This window comes from Staurois parvus, unplaced genomic scaffold (genome assembly GCF_062004578.1).
Source record: "Staurois parvus isolate SC_StPar_1 unplaced genomic scaffold, SC_StPar_1.0 ptg000136l, whole genome shotgun sequence".
Lineage (NCBI taxonomy): Eukaryota > Metazoa > Chordata > Amphibia > Anura > Ranidae > Staurois > Staurois parvus.
In genome coordinates this window covers 5,641,011-5,662,233 of record NW_028317932.1, presented here as the reverse complement: position 1 = coordinate 5,662,233, position 21,223 = coordinate 5,641,011, and the positions used below count along the sequence as shown (strand labels likewise).

Genomic DNA, 21,223 nt, shown 5'->3' with positions numbered 1-21,223 from the left:
ATACTTCATGAATGCCACTTGTGAAGTGTTATCATGCAACACCACTGCAAAAATCATCATTGGGACTCAACTAATAAAGCTGATGCTTTTTCCACAACAATTTACAGGGATCACTGAGCCACGCTGTTGCCCCTTTTATCCACAAGGGAGACTCTTTGCCCAATTCTTGGTCTAAGACAGTTGACATATCTGTATATTTTTGGGTTGTGGAAGGAAGTGGAGCACATGGAGAAAAGATAAAATGCACACGTGCAGATGGTGGTCCTGAAGGTTAGCTGGTCCTAACACTTCTGCTATTAGAATTATTACTTTTGGGCCATAAGAAAGTTTGTACAGAAAAAATTAACTGAAAAATACACATGTACATTGTGTACTAATTGTCCACTTCATATTGATAAACCATAGCAAAATAAAATTGTAAGGCAGTTAACTACCGTGTATAAAGTGGTACCATCCCCTTAGCTTTACCCTTTCCAAGTAAAGTTGCCAATCACACCGATGGACCAACTACGAGACTGGGACCATGCTCCTGGCCCAAGAAGCTGAATTGATAATTGTATATCAGCATACATTTGGAAAATGGATCTAATCTCCAGGCACCTAGACATGCTTGTTATGTATGGTCACTTCAACCTTCCTTTAAGATAAAGGAGAACAGAAAATCATGGAAAATATGCCAAAACTACCAGAGGATTGATACCAAGAGAACTGACTCCTACCCTTGTGGCTATGTCCTACCTCACAGTAACTATTAAGTTTTGCCACAGCAGTGAAAAACTAAAGAAAAGACAAAATTTGTTAAAGAGGATATTCGATCTTTAGAACGATATCAGACTGAAATGGAGGACAATAAAATGTTGGCTCAGAAAATTATTCAGCAACATGTAGATTCTTTCTAAGAGTGGAGAAGAGCTTCAACCTCAAATGGGAGCACTCTTCAGATGTCGCCAGCAGCAAGGAGCAGCACCTTCTTGGCGTTCTCTGCAGAGTATAAGGGCTGAATTCACTGGAAGGTTAAGTAAATACTGTTTTGGTCTCACTGCTGGATGCAGTCTCTGTATATATGCTGCATGTCAGAGTACTCTGTAAGAGTGCTATATGGCGCTATGGAGATTTATTAAAAGGCATGGCAGCAATGGTCCAACCAGAGCACATGCACAGACTTGTGTAATCGGTGTCATCACAGGTAAAGAAACAGCAATATACTGATCTTCCCAATAAAGAGCTAGGGGGGGGGGGGCATGTCAGCAGGAGTTAGAGGGAGAGAGGTACACCAGTCTTATTAGCGATGTTCAGGAGGGAATGTCAGCAGGGGGCAGAGGGAAAGCAATACACTAATCTTCCCAATAAAGAGCTATGCAGGTGCATGTGTCAGCAGCAAGCGGGAGAGCAGTACATTGATTGTCTTAGTGAAGTGCTGTGCAGGAGGACATGTCAGCATGAGGCAGAGGAAGAGCAATACACTGATCTTTCCATTAAAGAGCTGTGCAGTGGGATGTGTCAGCAGGAGGCAGAGGGAGAGCAGTACATTAATGTTCATAGTGAAGAAATGTGCAGGGGGCATGTCAGCAGAAGTCTGACTATGGGAGTACATGCATGCCGCATGTGAGCACAGCATCCTGTAGCTCCCATATAGATGCAAAAAACCAAACGTAGATGCATGTCCTTCCCTGCTCTGGCATGGTTAGCTTGAAAACGGAAATCAGGGGCTTTGGCAAGATCACAAGGTATTTCACAAAAGAAGCAATGCAAAAAGAACAGGGTACTTTTTCATACAAGTACTTGGTCACAGACACATAAAAAAAAATATAAAATGTTCGGGGTAACATACAATGAAACCAAGATACGTATGGCAACCCAGAAGCCTGCATTGTACCACTTCATGCCTTTACCTGCTTTAACCTTTATCTCCTAGAACACATTTCACCTGTGGGCCTATACCTTTTAAATACCTATGACACTAAAACAGTACATGCATTGTTTTGTAGAAGACAAAAATGGTTTCCATTTGGTAGTATTGTCCTCTGATGAATATTTATTTTTCTATCCTTTATAATATAAAGAGAGAGAAAGCATTTGCTTAAGTATTACTGTTTCCGTACACATTCTGTTTTATACCCTCTTAAATCATTCTCCATTGTTCTCTTTGTTACCTTCCTTGCTATTTCTCTACCCCTCTCTGTTCTCCTCCTGACAGTTCTATACTCTTCCACTGTGGCTCCTCCCTTCCTGCTGTGTGCTGGACTGTTCCTCCCCTCCACTGTGACCCCTTCTCAGTCAACCACCTTCACTTCCCCTTAGTTCCAGATTTATTTATTAATGGCCATGTTTTTAGGTTATTTTGTGAGTTATATTTCATATTAGCATTAGCATATAAAATCTCATTATTGTGCCTCCCTAAAAGCATTCAGGCAGCAAAACTCGCATGGAGGAATCTGAAGCTACTCCAGAGTGTGTAGGAGAAAATTCAAGGACTTCAGCATGTGCTCTGAGATCCTTAGCTGAGGGAAATCTGTGGTCATGTGTCTGACTTTGCCTCAGTGTCGCTTCCCTAAGCCCTTTGAGAGGAAATCACGTGAACAAGGCCTTGGCATTGGTGACATGACCAGCACTAGAGGGAGCTTACAACAGCAATTCTTCAGGAAAAATAAAGACTTGAGCATAGCTTTTACCATCAATCTATATACTAGAGAAGAAGAGTTTGTTTAGGATGGAAATCATTATAGTATATCGTCACATTACCTATAGTACTAGTAGAAAGTTTTATCTGTCCTGGAAATATAACAGCAAAATGATACAAGGTATACAACCCCTGGCAAAAAGTATAGAATCACCACTATTGGAAAATGTTCATTCAATCTAATTGTGCAGGAAAAAAAACAATCACAGACATGCCTCACAACTATTTTCATTTAACATTCCAACCTTCTGGCTTTAAGAAACACTTAAAAAAGAAAACTGTAGTCAGTTGCAACTGTTTTTGCAGATCAAGCAGAAGAAAGAAATATGGAATCACTCAATTCTGAGGAAAATATTATGGAATCACCATGTACTTTGCAGTTCTAAAACAAACATCTACATCAGATTACATCTGCTAATTAGTCTGCAGTTAAAAAAAAGAGTGCTTGCATACCTTGATGAGCTGTTACACCAAGCTGATTGACATGAATCAAAGGAGAGGATTATAAAACTTCTTTAAGAAGATAAATAATCACAGAATGTTGCAAAAGATGTTGGTTGTTCCCAGTCACCTGTGTCTAAAATCTGGACTAAGTACAAATCAAATGGGAAGGCTGTAAAAGGGAAGCGTACTGGTAGACCAAGGAAGACATCAAAGCGTCCAGATAGAAATCTTAAAGCAACATGCCTTGAAAACAGAAAATGTACAACAAAACAAATGAGGAACAAATGGGCAGAAACTGGAGTCAATGTCTGTGACCGAACAGTAAGACATCCCCTAAAGGAAATGGGATTTACATACAGAAAAACCAAACGAAAACCATCAATAACACCTAAAACGAGGTTACAGTGGGCTAAAGAAAAGCAATCATGGGCTGTGGATGACTGGATGAAAGTGATATTCAGTGATGAATCACGAATCTGCATTGGGCACGGTGATGATACTGGAACGTTTGTTTTGGTGCCGTTCCAATGAAATGTATAAAGATGACTGCCTGAAGAAAACTCGCAAATTTTCACAGTCTTTGATGATATGGGGTTGTATGTCAGGTAAAGGTACGGAGGAGATGACAGTCATTACATTTTCAATAAATGCATATATTGAGATTTTGGACACTTTTCATATTCCATCAATTGAAAGGATGTTTGGCGATGATAACATAATTTTTCAGGATTATAATAGATCTTGCCATAGGGCAACAGTCATGGAAACTATCCTTTAAGACATATAGGGGTTTATTTACTAAAGCTGGAGAGTCCAAAATCAGACTCCCTTCTGCATAGAAACCAATCAGCTTCCAGGTTTCATTGCCAAAGCTTCATTGAACAAGCTGAGGTTAGAAGCTGATTGGTTTCTATGCAGAAGGGAGTCTGATTTTGGACTCTCCAGCTTTAGTAAATAAACCCCATAATGTCAATGGCATGGCCTACAAATAATCCAGACATCAAACCAATTGAAAATCTATGATGGAAATTAAAGAAAATGGTCCATGACAAGGCTCCAAGCCTGCAAAGCTGATCTGGCAACTATAAGAGAAAGTTGGAGCTGGACAGATGAAGAATACGGTTTGTGGATAGTTAAATCCATGCCTCAGAGAATTCAAGCGGTTATAAAAGCCAGAGCTGGTGCAGAAAAGTACTAGTAGTGTACTCTAGTGGGTTTTTTTCATGGTTCCATAATATTTTCCTCAGAATTGAATTATTCCATATTTTTTCCTCTGCTTGAACTGCAAAAACAGTTGCAACTGACTGTACTTTTCTTTCTTTTTTATTTTGTAAGTGTTTCTTAAAGCCAGAAGGTTGGAATGTTAAATGAAAATAGTTTTGAGGCATGTCTATTAGATTTTTTTCTACACAAACAGTTGAATGAACATTATCCAAGAATGGGGATTCCATACGTTTTGCCAGGGGTTGTATACTAGTTTTACAATAACTTAAACCAACACATTACACAAAAAATCCATTTTGGTTTTTTTTTTTCAAATTTACATTTATTTAAAAAATCTTGATTACAAAGGATAAAAATATATAAACAATAATTGACATTTAAAAATGCTAAAATGTGATCTCTGGATTTACAATAGAATATTTATGAGTTGTCCTAATATTAGGAACAAGCTTCTGTTTGTACAGGCATATGTGTCTACAGCTCAGCTATATACAAGGCAATTCATCTTTGGTCTGTAGCAAGTTATTTTCTGCCCTTTCATTGCGGTGTCATTACTCCAATCAAGTCGCAGGTAATCGGCTGCCATGTGAAATGAAATATCACAAAAATAAATCTGCCTGACTTAAGGCCACATCAAAGAGATCCAAAGTTTCTGTATCTAAACACAAAAGGATGTGATAAGTGTTCTAAATGTGTTTTTTTCCCCCTACATCATTACAGCTGTCCCAGAATTCCATGGGCCACATGCAGCCCACTATGACTTTTGTTGGTAAGAATGACTCCTAATCCAATGTAATTTCATAGTTGATATGGCAAAAACAAAATACAGGTTGCTGATCTACTTCTATTTGAAAGGCCTTAAACCCTTAGGTGCTCTGATCAGGTCATTTTAGTCCCTACACTTAAAAATAGATTTAATTTAAAGGAAACCTATGGTAAAGCCAAATAATACTTTTGTGTTGTGGCAACATGCATTATTGGTGATAATAATTTTGAATGACAAGTCAAAGCACTGAGGCAATGCAACTCCAATGCACAATCGTTGCAACGCATCCCAACACATAGTAATGCACTACCAGAACAAAATGTACTTTTTTCATCCATTCTTGTATGTTGGCAGCCCATTCAAATGAATTCCTTAACACTATGCACAGTAAAATGTAATACAACGTATGACTGGGCCTTGTAGGCTGGTACCTCAGACCCCTCCCTGTATCAAGAATTCAGATCAGGTATTCTAATTCAAATCTGACTTAACTTGCTGCATGCTAGTTCCAGTTGAAGACTCAGTAACTAAGTCAGAGATAATGTGCGTCGTAAGGCTCCAGGTAGTCAGTGCCTGGATGCTGCATCACCAGGCCCAAACATTGTCAGATGTGAAGCAGATGCATGCCTAACCTTGTAAATGTAAATATTGACTTTCTGAAAGTCAGTATCTGCATAGGAAGCTTTGTAGGCTCCCACAGCACAGTGAACTGAAGGGCAGCATGCATAAAAGTGCCACCTGGCTCCTTAAGGTGTCTAATATCTATTACTATGTTTGGAAGACTACATTTTGTATAGCCGGACTCCGTAGCTTTGGGACAGCAAGCTCACTAATGACAACTGTAGCACAATTATGTAAAACTAAAAACAAACGGAAAATAGGACTTTCCCCAGGGTAGCCAATTTCACCGTGAGAAATGAAACATGGATTCTGATAGGCTGCTAGTGACTATAACTTTTTTATAGTGACTATAACAATTTTTGTGCAATTTTCCTATAACTGAGTCAATGTCAACACACATTTTTTTTACAGAAAAGCAGCAACTGTTCGCTTGTTGTTACACATTTTGCAACTCTTTGATTAATACTTTTGTATAAAGGATGTCATAGCTGTAGTTATAGCATATAAGCAAAGCAATTTGACATTTTGCGAAAAGTGATTATTAAAGAAACTCCACCTAAACCAAATGGATCTGTTTAAAGGTGTAATGGGGCAACCCCCATGTGCCTATGACTTTTGAGGACCCTGGTGGGGAGTTTTCTCCCACCGCGGAACAGCAGAATTATGCTACAGCTGAGCTGTAGCCAACCTGAGTGAATTCCTCTTTCTATTCACTCCTTTCATGTTGTTAAAATGAACTAAAAAGATTATGGAAATAACATTGTGCAGGAGAGAAATATGTGTCTGTCTTGCATGAGCGCTACACCATTGCCATTGGCCTTAGCTAGCTCTATATATTCAGGCAATCCATTAGAGGGCCAGCCATACAGCACTTCTATTCCTATTCACATTATTATTACTATACAGGATTTATATAGTGCCAACAGTTTGCTCAGCGCTTTACAACATGAGAGCAGACAGTACAATTGCAATACAATTTAATACAGTAGGAAACAGAGGGCCCTGCTCATTAGAGCTTACAATCTATATTGTAATTTACATTCATATGTGAATATGAAACCATTGAACTCTGGTGGACTGTCAGTATATACAGAGCTCACTTAAAGTGGTTCTAAAGCCTTAAGGTTTTTCACCTTAATGAATTCAATGCATAGTTGAATTCTGTGCTGCACAATCCCCCCCAGCCCCCCCTTATTGTTACTTGAATCCGACCCGATCCAGCGATGTGCACGAGAGCAGTGGCACCTACCGCTGTCTCCCTCCTCCCTGGGCATATTGATAGCAGCCGGGAGCCAATGGCTCCCGCTGATGTCAATTAAATGCTGTGTTGGGGGGTGGGGCTGAGTCGCCCACTCTCTGTCAATGGACACAGAAGGGGGCGGCTCTGGAGCGAGCCCCCATGGAAAGCCACTTTCCATGGGAGCACCCGCCGAAGAGGAGGGGCCAGGAGTGCTGGCGAAGGGACCCCAGAAGAAGACGATTGGGGCTGCTCTGTGCACAGAGCAGGTAAGTATAACATGTTTATTATTTTAATTAAAAAAAAAAAAAAAAGCTTTAATGTCGCTTTAAGCCTCATGTACACTGAAGCTGCTAAACTGAAGCCCCTGAACTCTCCTCTATGTTATTCTATGTGTCCATGTACACATATTCGTTTAGAAGAGTTCATAGGCAGCTGAGTTTACTGGTATGTCCTTGAAAGCAGAAAAACTCAGGACAAGAGTTTACCTGCATTTAAAACACCTAAATGTGCCTCAACGATAGATGCGTTTAGCACTTCAGCATTTATTCATTTCAATGCCCAGAATAAATCAAAATTCTGGCCAAAGAAATAAACTCCCAAACACCAAATGCTGCTAAACTCGCCTAAACTGGTTTGAAAAAATGCAGTTCAGGTGAGTGATTTTCTGCTGTCAGGAGATACGTTTACAATCATCACAGAGGACAAGGGGGCACTCTTTACGTCTGGAGGAAAAGAAATTTAATCTCCAAACACGGAAAGGTTTCTTCACAGTAAGAACTGTGAAAATGTGGAATAGACTCCCTCAAGAGTTGGTTCTGGCCAGCTCAGTGGATTGCTTCAAAAAAGGCCTGGATTATTTCTTAGATACACAGAATATAACTGGATACTAACATTTATAGGTAAAGTTGATCCAGGGAATATCTGATTGCCTCTCGGGGGATCAGGAAGGAATTGTTTTCCCAGCAAATTGGATCATCCTTTACTGGGTTTTTTTTGCCTTCCTCTGGATCAACTGTGGGTATATGATTATAACTTTTTTTTTTCTATGGTTGAACTGGATGGACTTTTGTCTTTTTTCAGTCAGACGAACTATGTAACTATGTAATATGCCAGTGTGCATGAAGCCTGAGGCCAGTGACAACAGTAGCTCACGTAAGATGCACACCTTCTCTCGACGATAACATTATTTCCATAATTTTACTTAATTTTAACTATACACATCAAAAACAATGTGAAAAGAAAGAAATTCACAGCGGCTAGCTGGAATTAAGCGTCTTTTTTCCCTCATTGTAGTCTACGAATAATGAGGGATAATACAAGGATGAAGTACAAGCAACCAAAAACCTGATCACATAATACATTATTCTTATTTTTATTATCAAAAGAGACAAAAGTGAAATACAAGTCAGTTTGGTCATTGATGCATACAAAATTGTCTTTCATATTCAGGGACTCACTCAAATATTATTCCCAGTCTGAGTTCATTGACCCCACTGTCAATCCAAAACAACATCTACAGAATGTATTTGGGTCATTTATGAAAGGAATTATTTACTGTATGAGAAATGTGGCATTACCCATAGAAACCCCAGTGATATCCACAATACTCTTTTCTTGTAGTTCCCACAAACTTTCCTTTGTAAGGGGGCCAGCCGTAAGGTTTATTCATAGCTGAACTATGAACTGTATGTACAGTAAGGTCTGTTTTACCTGCTGAAAGATTTGAAAAGTATTGACATAGTCTTGTGATTTGCCTAGCCCTGTTGTGCCGTGCACTTGCTTGGCATGAAGGAGAATACACTTTTTAATGTCATTTTGTATGCCTGTCCTTTGGACTAAGTCTGTAAATCACCACACTGCTTACAGTCACCTGGAGCTTATTCCTTTCTATAAGCAAGCCCCCAATTATTTCCTATCACCTTACAAAGGCATTTGCTAGGACGTATATTTAATTTATTTTATGCAGAAATAAAAATGTGTCCTGTATTCAATATCACATTTCACAAACGGCACAAACTACATAGCAAGTTCAGGTTTAAAAGCACTGCAAGTCTTGCCATTCAGGAAACCCACAAGCAATGCTGCCCTGAATAAAGATGCTATTTTGAACAAGTTCCATTCCTTCCTTTATGTCATTATGTTCACAGAAACTACTGTCGGGATGTGCTGTGTTCTTTATGTTCACAATCTTTAAAATATATAGAGCAACAAAAAAATAAAGGAGAGATCATGTTTTTTGTAACTATAGTGAGTCTTGTGACTCCTCCGAGCATCACCTTCACTGCCTTTCCTCTACAGTTTTATTGCTGAATTCAGCCATAGGTGTTCTGTGGTGGCCAAAATAGAAAAAAATGAACACAGTTTGTAAATGTTGAGGCTTGGTGCTGCCCCAATGACTCTGCTGTCATTATTATAACGCTCACAACATCTTACTTTCCAAAAACAAACCAAAATGTGAACTCTGAAGCAGGCAAATCAACTAGAGAAAATGAACAGATAATTATTGGGAAACGTTTCTGCTACAACCTGGTTCACACAACAATACACATGTCTAACCTGCAAGGCAACGTGGAGCATGATATAATAAAAGGGCACTAATCTTCTGCATGGTCAGTGATCAATAGTAGAATATGGTTCAGCCTCAGTAGGCATATTTTAGATATTACATAATAGAAGTTAATTGATTATCAGGTACGATTTCCTCTATTGTGTTTCATTATTGGAAATTGCTTTTGATCTTTGGCAATGACCAAATATAAACTGAATTAATTATCCAGTTCTATTTTCTTCTCCAGTGCGCCCTATTCTATTTTTATTTAAAATGTAATATATAAAATATATATTTTTTCTTAATTTGTACATTTTAGGAAACACATTTTTGCTGTTCATTCACAGTATATTAAATGACCTTTTCCACTTGAATGCACTGTGCCGGTGTAATGGTATTGGTCCATAAAAGGGAAATGTGTGAAAAAAACCTAGACAGCAGATATAGTTAATGACTCTTACAATTATGAGGGAAGAATGAGGCTTTGTGTGAAAAGTGCGCTAACAGGAACATTTTCATAACAACCTACAAAGTCCGATAGGCTGGGATTTGAGCTGAAGACAGTTTTTCATACACTTTACATTGGAGTTGAATACAGTGTGCAGTAGTATCTACATGCTATATTATATTTTGGAACGAGATGTGCTCTATTTCTGCCAGCACCTGAACAGAGAGTGCAAACTTGGGAGACTGACACTGCGGACTTGGAGGGGTGCTGATCTGTTATGATATCTGCAATTTACAACTGTAGAGAGACTTTGTGAAGATAGTTTGCTATGGGCAACAATAACCTTCTTGTTCTTCACAGACAAGCTCTGATGTTTTTTGGCATTTCATATTTCAAGGAGGCACAATTAATAATAGAATCATAAGATCTGTGATCGATCGGTATCTGTAATGATCTGTTATATTTGCCTTTGTCCCACTAATCCCAGCACATTTCTGCTTTTTGCATGCCACTCTTCAACCAGCTAGTTGTTAGGGGAATCCTCATAGATCTAAGGGGCTAATAACTTATTATGGCAAGCTGCTAACACAGCATTTTAGCTTACTGTAGCCACTGTGCGTGTTTTACAATGAGCAACACTGGTGATTCATTTCAGACAATCTATACAATATAGTATGGTCTAGAGTGGCCAGTATGCCCCAGAACATCAGATCTCCAAGTCCTGTTCTTTTTATGAACATTAAAAGCTGTCAAAACACAATATGACTGTTTATGAATGATTCTTCCTTTTTCCTAAACTTAACTGCAAGCCAGGTGTTCTCCCTGGTGGCCCTAGCAGTGGAATGTGGTACCCTCTAGATCACCAGAAACCAATGGGTCCATGTATGAAGGTGCTCAGTCTTTGGACCCAGACTTTTTTTGGAAGCCATTTCTGACCCATGGTGACATTAAGGGGTTGATTTACTAAAACTAAAGAGTGAAAAATCTGGTGCAGCTGTACATGGTAGCCAATCAGCTTCTAACTTCAGTTTGTTCAATTAAGCTTTGACAAAAAAATAAAACTGGAAACCGATTGGTTTCTATACAGAACTGCACTAGATTTTGTATTCTCCACTTTTAGTAAATCAACCCCACACTGTTTTGTGTATATGGAAACATTGTAATGCATACAGTTGTTAAATATTGCTGGTTTCCAGAGGTAATCCCTGATTAGATACATCCTATATGTGTGCATAGTAGACATAGTAGCACATTTCTGCAAACGAGCCTCATCAATCTACCAGGCAAGGAAGCCCCATCCCACTTTTCTCAAATGTGTGATGTCACACGCAGGCATGGAACCCACCAAGAAAAAACACTGGGAATCCTTCCCAGTGATAGAAGGCACTGCTCCAGCAGATAACAGGACTAAATTGTCCAATCAAACAGATCATTCCCTACATGCACTGAACGTGTCATACAATTCCACAAAGTATTTTCTTAACTACATTCTTTGATTTACCAACTTAAAAGCAACAACTTTCTTGAAAACCCAAAGGCCAAAAACAGAGCTCTCAAAACATTAGTTACCCAACACTCATTTAAAGAAAACAGTGTGGCCTAAAGATAAACTCCAGGTAAGAAACAACTATAAATATGCAGCAAAATACATATACAGTATGAGGACTGTTTTATCTACCAAAGGATTTGTAATTCTGTGCAGCACAACCTCCAGGTACCCCTGCCAGAAAGCAAAGCCAGGTCATCGATCTGCATACAGCAGCAGCACAGCTTGGTCTAAAACATTAGAGAAGTTATTTACTAAAATTGGAGAGTGCAAAATCCGGTGCAACTGCATAGAAACCAATCAGCTTCTAGTTTTTTTCATCAAAGCTTATTTGAACAAGCTGAAATTAGAAGCTGATTGGCTACCATACACAGCTGCACCAGATCCTGAGTGCTCCAGTTTAAGGGAATACCCTTAGGTGAACTACCCTTCCCCAACTTGCTGACTGGACAATTATTAGGCAGATAAAAAATGATGAGGTCAACTCTCTGTCAGAATGTTCACCATCAGCAGTGCTGCTCTGCATGGGATTACAGGAGGCTGAAATTTAAGTACTTCATTCATTTAATTTAAAATACCTGTAAAATTTTAATGACCACATTATTTAATTCATTGGTGTTTTTTTATAATCTGCCTTGAGTTTAACTTTTCATAAAGCAAAAGGCCCAATATAATTCCAAACAAAATGTTATGGGAATTAAATATTCTTTGACCTCCGACAGTCCTCCAGTACTGTACTACTTGATACATTTGTATGACTTGTAGCAGTGTGTAGATTGTATATGTCCTTCCAGCACAAGCAGCAGGAAGACGCACGTCTTTGTGGATTCCATTTTTTCTGTACTGTATAATCCTTCATTTGTTTACATTGTCTACAATGACAAAAAAATTAAATACTATGACTAACAAAAGGATGCCTTAAAAGTTCCTCCGCTGTGGGCCTCCTTTTCTCTTCCACAAATATTACTTGCATGAAATCTCTACAAGAATCTGAAACATTGTCCGGCAGTCTGGGCTTTGTTGGCTGGGTAGCTATTTTGAAAATGGCGGCCATGGCTTCATATTCTGCCCACGGTGGTTTTTCTGTCAGCATTTCCACAACTGTGCATGCCACACTCCTTTAGGACAAACAGAAGAAAATAACAGCATTACACTTCTAAAAACAGTCCTCGTGAACATGTCAATAATATCTACTGTATATCATAAAGCTGATTTAGTCATCAATGGTACTTTGAGGAGCTTCTTTTACAATGTATATCTTTTACCATCATAGATGTGGGAGAATTCCCTCTGGAGGTACAAGCATATTCATTGTTGTGTGTAGTGTATACTGTATATATGATACAATGTATGTATGTATGTATGTATATGTACATACAACGATGAATATGCATGTACTTCCAGAGAGACTTCTCCCTCGTCTATTATAATTCATTATCATCTTTGAGGGTATTAATGGCTTGTACCCTTGCAGGCCACAAAAGTCAAATAGAACTATTTAACTCCAATGGTTCGTGAACTCAATCACAGACCAAAGAGATATCAAAAACAGATACAAAAGAGCATTTGTGTGACAAAGCTGGTTTCAGTGTAGTGGTAAGCAACCCAAGTCTACATTATGCACTATAGGAGTTACTGAAATAGTCTTTGTGTAATCAACGCAAAAGGTGTCAGGCCTGCCACCAACAACTATGGATCTCATAGTTCAGGGATTCTGTGTACAACCCCTATGCTGGGTAGGAGAAGATTAACTTGTTTTCCACATTCCTCAAAGATCGGTGGACTATTGGACAACCATTTCTGTGCTATTAATTTGCGTGAGACAAACAAGAACCCAATAATGTGGGCAAGTATCTTGGGAGTATTATATTCTTCATCTAGTGGGCACAGTAAGCACATGCAGGAATTGCAGGGTAATTTAGCGGAGAAGGTAGTATTGATATGTGCCTTTTACTGGCTACCAGTATCTAAGAAGTTTAGGGAACCTCCATGATATATGAATTAAGTCAACTGGACCATTCTGGTATCTAGGCCAATCTGGAGTGTCTCTGCAAAGCCCCTAAAGGAGATTTTGGGGCTTGGGGTACACTCTATGTAGAATGAAGAGTTGGGTAAGTTTTTGTGTGCGCAAAAAAAATACTTGCAATGCCTTCAGCCAGGTTCTCCTCCAAGCCCTTGAACATGCTAATGATATCCTAGATATTAAATGTTTGTGAAAAAGGTCATACAGCAGGGAATAAATCCCTTCTTTGTGCTAGTTGTTGCTATAGCTATATCGATATCAGGGGAGGTCTACAAACAGAGAGTTGTGTTACTAAAACTGGAGAGTGCAAAATTTGGTGGAGCTCTGCACAGAAACCAGGTTTTATTATTAAAGCTTAATTGAACAAGCTGAAGTTAGAAGCCGACCTGCTACCATGTACAGCTGCACCAGATTCTGTACTCCAGTTTTAGTAAATCAACCCCAAAGTATCTGGTGGTAAGGTTAATGCACTGGCATGGACTGACTTTTTAAAGCTGGACTCCAGAAAGATACAAAAAACACAATTTAATTAATGTTCATTAAAAAAAAAAAATATATATATATATATATATATATATATATATATATACACACACACACACACACATTTATATATATAAATTTTATTTTTTTTTAAACACAGTTAGTGTACTCAAATCTGTCTTAATATTAGCTTCAAGTGATCCCTGTACAGGTAGAGGCACTTTTGTGATTTAACGGGGCTCTATTTCATGGCTGCATTGCCTGCTGAATCGGCTGAAATTTAAGCCATGGGTAACTCTGTTGGCACCACCTGACTAGAAAACTTAGACTGAAAAATCAAAAAGGCTGGGTGGTAAAAATTGTCTGCCGAAGAGTGACTACATCCAATTAGATACAGTCATTGTTCGGGTATTCAAGAAGCCATTGCAGCTACTTGAATACAATAGCTGGCAATGGAGATGAGTCTATCCACGCTGTTTAGTGTGGATGGAGAACTTTATAGTGCCTTGAAAAAGTATTTATACCCCTTGAAATTTTCCACATGTTACAACCAAAAACGTAAATTGGGATTTTATGTGATAGACCAACACAAAGTGGCACATAATTGTGAAATGGAAGGAAAATGATAAATGTTTTTAAATTTTTTTTACAAATATCTGAAAAGTGTGGCGTGCATTTGTATTCAGCCCCCTTTACTCTGATACCCCTAACTAAAATCTAGTGGAACCAATTGCCTTCAGAAGTCACCTAATTAGAGTCCACCTGTGTGGCATTTAATCTCAGTATAAATACAGCTGTTCTGTGAAGCCCTCAGAGGTTTGATTGAGAACATTTGTGAGCAAACAGCATCATGAAAACCAAGGAACACACCAGACAGGTCAGGAATAAAGTGGAGACGTTTAAAGCAGGGTTAGGTTATAAAAAATATTCCAAGCTTTGAACATCTCACAGAGCACTGTTCAATCCATCATCCGAAAATGGAAAGAGTATGGCACAACTATAACCTACCAAGACATGGCCATCCACCTAAACTGACACGTTGGGCAAGGAGAGCATTAATCAGAGATACAGCCAAGAGGCCCATGGTAACTCTGGAAGAGCTGCAGAGATCTACAGCTCAGGTGGGAGAATCTGTCCACAGGACAACTATTAGTCATGCACTACACAAATCTGGCCTTTATGGAAGAGCGGCAAGAAGAAAGCCATTGTTGAAAGAAAGCAATAAGGAGTCCCGTTTGCAGTTTGCGAGAAGCCATGTGGGGTACACACCACACATGTGGAAGAAGGTGCTCTGGTCAGATGAAACCAAAATTTAACTTTTTAACCTAAACGCAAAACGCTATGTGTGTCGGAAAATTAACACTGCACATCACCCTGAACACACCATCCCCACTGTGAAACATGGTGGTGGTAGAATCATGTAGTGGGGATACTTTTCTTCAGCAGGGACAGGGAAGCTGGCCAGAGTTGATGGGAAGATGGATGGAGCCAAATACAGAGTAATCTTAGAGTCTGCAAAAGACTTGAGACCGGGGCGAAGGTTGACCTTCGACAACGACCCCAAACATCCAGCCAGAGCTACAATGGAATGGTTTATATCAAAGCATATTCATGTTTTAGAATGTCCCAGCCAAAGTCCAGAACTAAATCCACTTGAGAATCTGTGGCAAGACTTGAAAATTGCTGTTCACAGACGATCTCCATACAATCTGACAGAGATTGAGCTATTTTGCAAAGAAGACTGGGCAAAAATTTCACTTTCTAGATTTGCAAAGCTGGTAGAGACATCCCCAAAAATACTTGCAGCTGTAATTGGAGCGAAAGGTGGTTCTACAAAGTATTGACTCAGGAGGTTGAATACAAATGCACGCCACACTTTTCAGATATTTATTTGTAAAACATTTTGAAAACCATTTATCATTTTCCTTCCACTTCACAATTATGCACCACTTTGTGTTGGTCTATCACATAAAATCCTAATAAAATACATTTACGTTTTTGGTTGTAACATGTCAAAATGTGGAAAATTTCAAGGGGTATGAATACTTTTTGAAGGCACTGTATACCAGAATGGCTAGCACTAGGTGCGTGCTATCCACGTGAGAGACTGATAGAATGATGACTTTATCACTGTCCAATCAGCAGGCAGGGGGCAGGTTAGTGATCAACCTATATTTCTGCAGCAGCTAAAAAGTGAGGCAATCTGCCAGCTAGTGCTGTCTGGTCGGGGTGCCTGATTGCTTGGAGTTCAGGTTTAAACCTAATCAGATCTTAGTACATGCAACCAAATTCATGCAGAATGGTTTATGTGCTTCATTGACACCCTGTTTATGGTTATCTCCAGCAGGTTTCAGTTTTCTTGGCATAGTTAACATGGTTTTATTCATTTATAAATCCTTTTTGGAAAGAATGCATTCATTTGTTTTCTCAGGTTTCATTTTTGTATTGATATTTCTAAGCCATGTTGACAGATTATTGCACTGGCTATTCGTATGTATTCAACAATGTTCTTTTCACATTGATTCAATTTATCAGTCACTAGGGAATTAATCTGGAATACCTACCACACATCCGCTTTCCTCCCATATCCTTCTCCGCTGATCACCTCTGGGCTCATCCAGTACGGGGTCCCTGTCACTGATTTAATTCCGGTCCCAGACATGCAGATGGTTTGGATGCGTTTGCTGGCCCCAAAGTCACCAAGTTTTACATTCCCAGCTGAGTCTCTTAAAATATTGGCACCTGCACACAATGGATAAAACATCTGTAATATCATGTGTTTGCAAGATATTCCTGTCTCTTGCCATTGTTATAAACTAGTACAAGATTGTAAATCCAGGAAACAGCCAGGCAAGGTGCCATAGCGGAGGGAGCTGGGGCTTTATCTCTGTTACTCAGCCTTCCTGTGGTATCTCTCACTGCTTGTATGCTGTGGGATCTAGTATCTCAATAATGTTATATACTATTTATTGAACCTTGCCTCTCAGACTGGTCCAGAAATGGCATTACACCATTGTGCAACTCCCTTGAGACATGGAAATTCCTGTACAAATACTCTGATCCTCTTCTACAATACTAAAGGAATACTATAGCACATTAACATCATGTATGTCATGTTACAGACCTTGGCAAATGGCCTTACTAGCAATGTTTTCCCAAAGGAATGATGTTACTAAGCCTAGTGAAGATATCTTGAACTTGAATTAAAGCTTAATTTCCTTTTATTAGTATTTAGGGTTAAAAGCAGCAAATGGCATATATAACAAAATATATTAACAAAAATTAATAGCAAACCATAATGGACGCACTTTTCTCCAGGCTCCAAATCCATCTCCAAAATTCAATTTTATGGACAGCTTTTAAATGTTCATAACAGTAAATAAGTGAAACCTTTTGTTAGAGGAATGTAAAAAGTTACATTACTTGATACTGTTATGTACACTCATGAGCTGGAAGCTAATCTGTGAGGTCAGGTAAGCTGGAAGTAGAACTAAAGGGAGGAATACTCACCTTTCTTCCACCGGTCTGTCCCTTGCCAGCTCCGGCATCTTTTTCTGTGTGCCGGTTTTTGGCCATCTTCCATGGTTAATGTGGGATGACGTCACTCCTGTGCATGCACAAGAGCTAATCATTTCAGCACACAGGGATAGGGCCGGCCGCTGTAAGCTGAGCTGCGTATGCTGGGGATTTCTGTGACATTGCACGGCTATTCTGCAATAAAAAGCCTGCCTGCTCATAGTCAATAACAGCAGAACTTTAATTCCACTTAAAGACAGAGTACAGGCCTAAAGTTAGTAAGACTGAATTTTTTTGACAGCAGGAAAAGCACCTTCACTATTACAGAAGGAAGTCTTTCATTGCACCCTGTGTCCCTGTTAGGGAGATTATGTTTACTTTGTGTTTTAAAGACGGAAAACAAGGAGAAGTCTCCCCAGTGGGGATAATGCAAAAAACAAAAACAAAATGAGGTTCTTTCCCTTCCTTACGCCAAACAAAAAATTAAAAAAATACCACTTCCAGAAGCATTCATTAAAGGGCAATTATAGTAGTTAATGGCCAATTTCATTGTATTTTACAAATAGCTTTTTTAATGCAGGGTGCACTCATGACACTTGCTTTTCAGAGCAAAAGACTCAGCACTAGTGACTGTCTTTGTGACTTGTTTCTGTCATACTAAGACTCCATATGGAGCCATAACAGAGCAGGGACAGAGGGTGTATAGCCCTCATCTGCCTCTTTCAGCTATGTCTATAAGTTAAGGCAGCCCTTACACTGATCAAGAAAATTATCCAATTCCTCTAATCCACATATTAAATGTGGATGAAGGGAATCCTTCCCACTGTGGTATTGTATTCTGACAGCGGGGGTCCTTCCCCACCAACAGAATACAATGATCATTACTGCCAACTACAACCAGCAGCACTGATCATTCAGAAAAGACCTAGCAAGCTGGCTTACACAAGTCAACTGATAGAATGACTTGTGTACAAACAACCCACCCATACATGGATCGAAATTCGTCCGGTCCCTGTGAACCGGCCAAATTTGTCCCATGTATGGCTGACAAGTGTCAGTTAATCAACTCTGTAAACAAAACAGGCTCTTTCACCAGAGCAATTAAAGGCTTTAAGCCAATCCAGTCTACAGCATGCATAAGTGGTGTTGCTGTGTCTCAAAGTGCAAATATACTTTAATGTTAGCGCAGTAAAAGCTCCCCCTGATTACTGCAACAAGTACATATACAGTTAATAATATTTTTATATTTACTTGAATAAAATGTTATCAGTTGTATTTTAGTTCTGGCAATGTTAAAGAAAATATATATAAAACACTATACTTTTTCTCTTTTTTTGACAGAGAATGGCAGAAATTGCTAAGTCAGGACCAAGCACTTAAGGTCATTTCCCCTCATTGTTCCTGTCTTTCATATTGTGGTATTGGTCTCATTGACTTCAAAGGAAAGTCCTGTAACAATCTTCTTACACTTACCTTTAATGTCTCTGTGTACAATCATATTGCTGTGTAAGTATGACACTCCTTGCAGAATTTGCCGCGTGTACCGCCGGGTGACATTTTCTGTGAGTGCACCATAAGCTTTGAGCTGGTCTTTGATCGATCCCTGTAAGAAAAGGCAGGTAAAAGAAAAATGACATTAGAGAAACAGCTGGCAGACATCGCAGTGAGTGCAGGTAATGGAGTACAGACAGCTGGACAATGGAACAAGTGGGTCACTATCAGAACATGATATAGGTGTTAAAGCAGGTAGTAAAGCTGAGCTAATACGAGGTTTAACTACGGAAAACTCAGATTGTTTCTATGGAAATATATCTGACTTCATTGTATGCTAGATAATGCAACATATATTAAGAAATATCACAGTATTGTAGACCGAGAAGGAATCTATTTTACTTTTTAAATTCACATGGTTACTACTATTTGTGCAGTAATCAATCAGGTGGCTTCAGTGAGGGCTGCGATTGGTTTACTTTTTAAAATATGTGGGAAAAACTTAAACCAGCCACAGATTATGCAATTTTCTTTTCTGCTAGTGGATAAAACCGTTGGAAATAATCACATGAATAATCTGACAGGCTGGTTATACCCAAGTTGTATAACAATCGAATTGGGTACAATCAGCCTATGCATAGATAATTTGAATCTTGGCCAGTCCCTACTGAACCAGATGGGATTTAAACCATTTATGGCTGGCTTAAGACTTAGGTTAACTAGGATTAGGGCAAGGGAAAGGATTACCAAGGTTCGTTCTAAGGCTTTCCTTAAAATTCATTAGGGTAAGTGTTGAAAGGCTTATACAGTATATTTAAAATAATCCTTATTTTTGCTGAAAACATCCAGAAATAAATGTAAAGGATCATATGAAAGATGTAAAGTGGATTTTACGCTGAGCAGTAGGCTATTACTTAAACAGTTAAAGTAATCCTGTACATATGTAAATCCTATTGGTCACAGTATGAATTTAAACAGAATATCCAGCTTACTCCTGGCATGTATTCTACAAAGATAGAAAGCTTCCTCTCCGTGGGGTCCCGCAAGCAGCCATAATATTGAACTATTCTTTCATGTCTATGAATCTTCAGAAGCTGGATCTCACATTCTAGAGCGTTCACCTCCTGCAACCAAAGCAACACAGGCTGGTAAGTTTTCCAAACACTCAAATATTGCAGTAAACCAAAGCTGGGCAAATCCCACAACTTACAACTTAGCCAATGCACCTAAATATTAAAGCTGGTTCCTAATACCTGTGTACTTGGGGTGGAAATACATGGTCATGACCTAATGGGGGGCATGTTCATGGACCTGCAACCTGGGCCAAACTTTAAATCTCCCTCCCAAGTCCCACTGTCAATATTCTACTGAACTGGAAGGTCAGCCCACTCAGATGAGGCCTGAAATCCACAGTTTCTAAGTGTTCATGTGTTGAGCATTTAATCTCAATATGCTGTTTTGGCCCCAGGTCACTGGTGTGCATGGGAATGACATTTCTGCTACTCTATACCATCATCTTCACAATTCTAAATTAATTTACCTACTTCTGAAAAAACTTAAGTCGCTTAATTTATAGATTTTAGTCCTATAGCGTATATTTGAAAACTTTAGACAGAGCTGAGGGTGATCTACTAAAGGAGGTGAGAATGTTCACACAATTGTGTTGATTATCCAACCATATGCAGATGCAATAAGTAAACTGGGATTGGATAATTCAAATGAACCTTTTATACAATTTATTGTGTGAACACCCGCAACCCTTTTGTTAAATCAGCCTATCATCGTAAATGTGAACCTTGTAATCCCAAATTAGAGACAAGTACTAAGAGACACAAATAAACAACAAAGCCATTTAATCTATCATAATCTTTCAGTGCCGTAACCCCTTCTTGCTGACTATACGCATACATGCGGCCTCAAGGAAGTGGGTCTTTATGCGTGGGGCTGCATATATCTCTCTCAAGCCCTGGGTCTCGTACGAACAATCGGGACCCAGGACTCCTCTGACAGGTTATCACAGTGATCGGTCAATGTGAGCCCGCCACTGTGTTTACTTTATCTTCTAAATGAAGGTAAAGATACATTGTATTTTTCTCTTCTTGGAGGAGAGGAAGATATAAACAAACAAAAAAAAATAGAAAATGAAAAATAGAAAATGAAAAATAAAAAATAAAGAATGAAAAATAAATAAAA

General features: G+C 39.0%; 1 protein-coding gene across 1 annotated transcript in view; it reads right to left on the bottom strand.

Annotated features, from left to right (window-relative positions):
• Window positions 1–8,331: 8,331 nt before the first annotated feature.
• The window catches only part of LOC149465923 (mitogen-activated protein kinase kinase kinase 3-like), a 223,622-nt gene continuing 210,730 nt past the window's right edge, over window positions 8,332–21,223 (bottom strand). The window contains exons 14-17 of the mRNA XM_089673146.1: window positions 20,023–20,154; window positions 19,013–19,142; window positions 16,588–16,765; window positions 8,332–12,635 (exon numbers count right to left, since the gene is read on the bottom strand). Coding sequence (XP_089529272.1) covers window positions 12,407–12,635; window positions 16,588–16,765; window positions 19,013–19,142; window positions 20,023–20,154 — 669 coding nt within the window. The 3' untranslated portion in view covers window positions 8,332–12,406. The remainder of the gene's footprint in view (window positions 12,636–16,587; window positions 16,766–19,012; window positions 19,143–20,022; window positions 20,155–21,223) is intronic.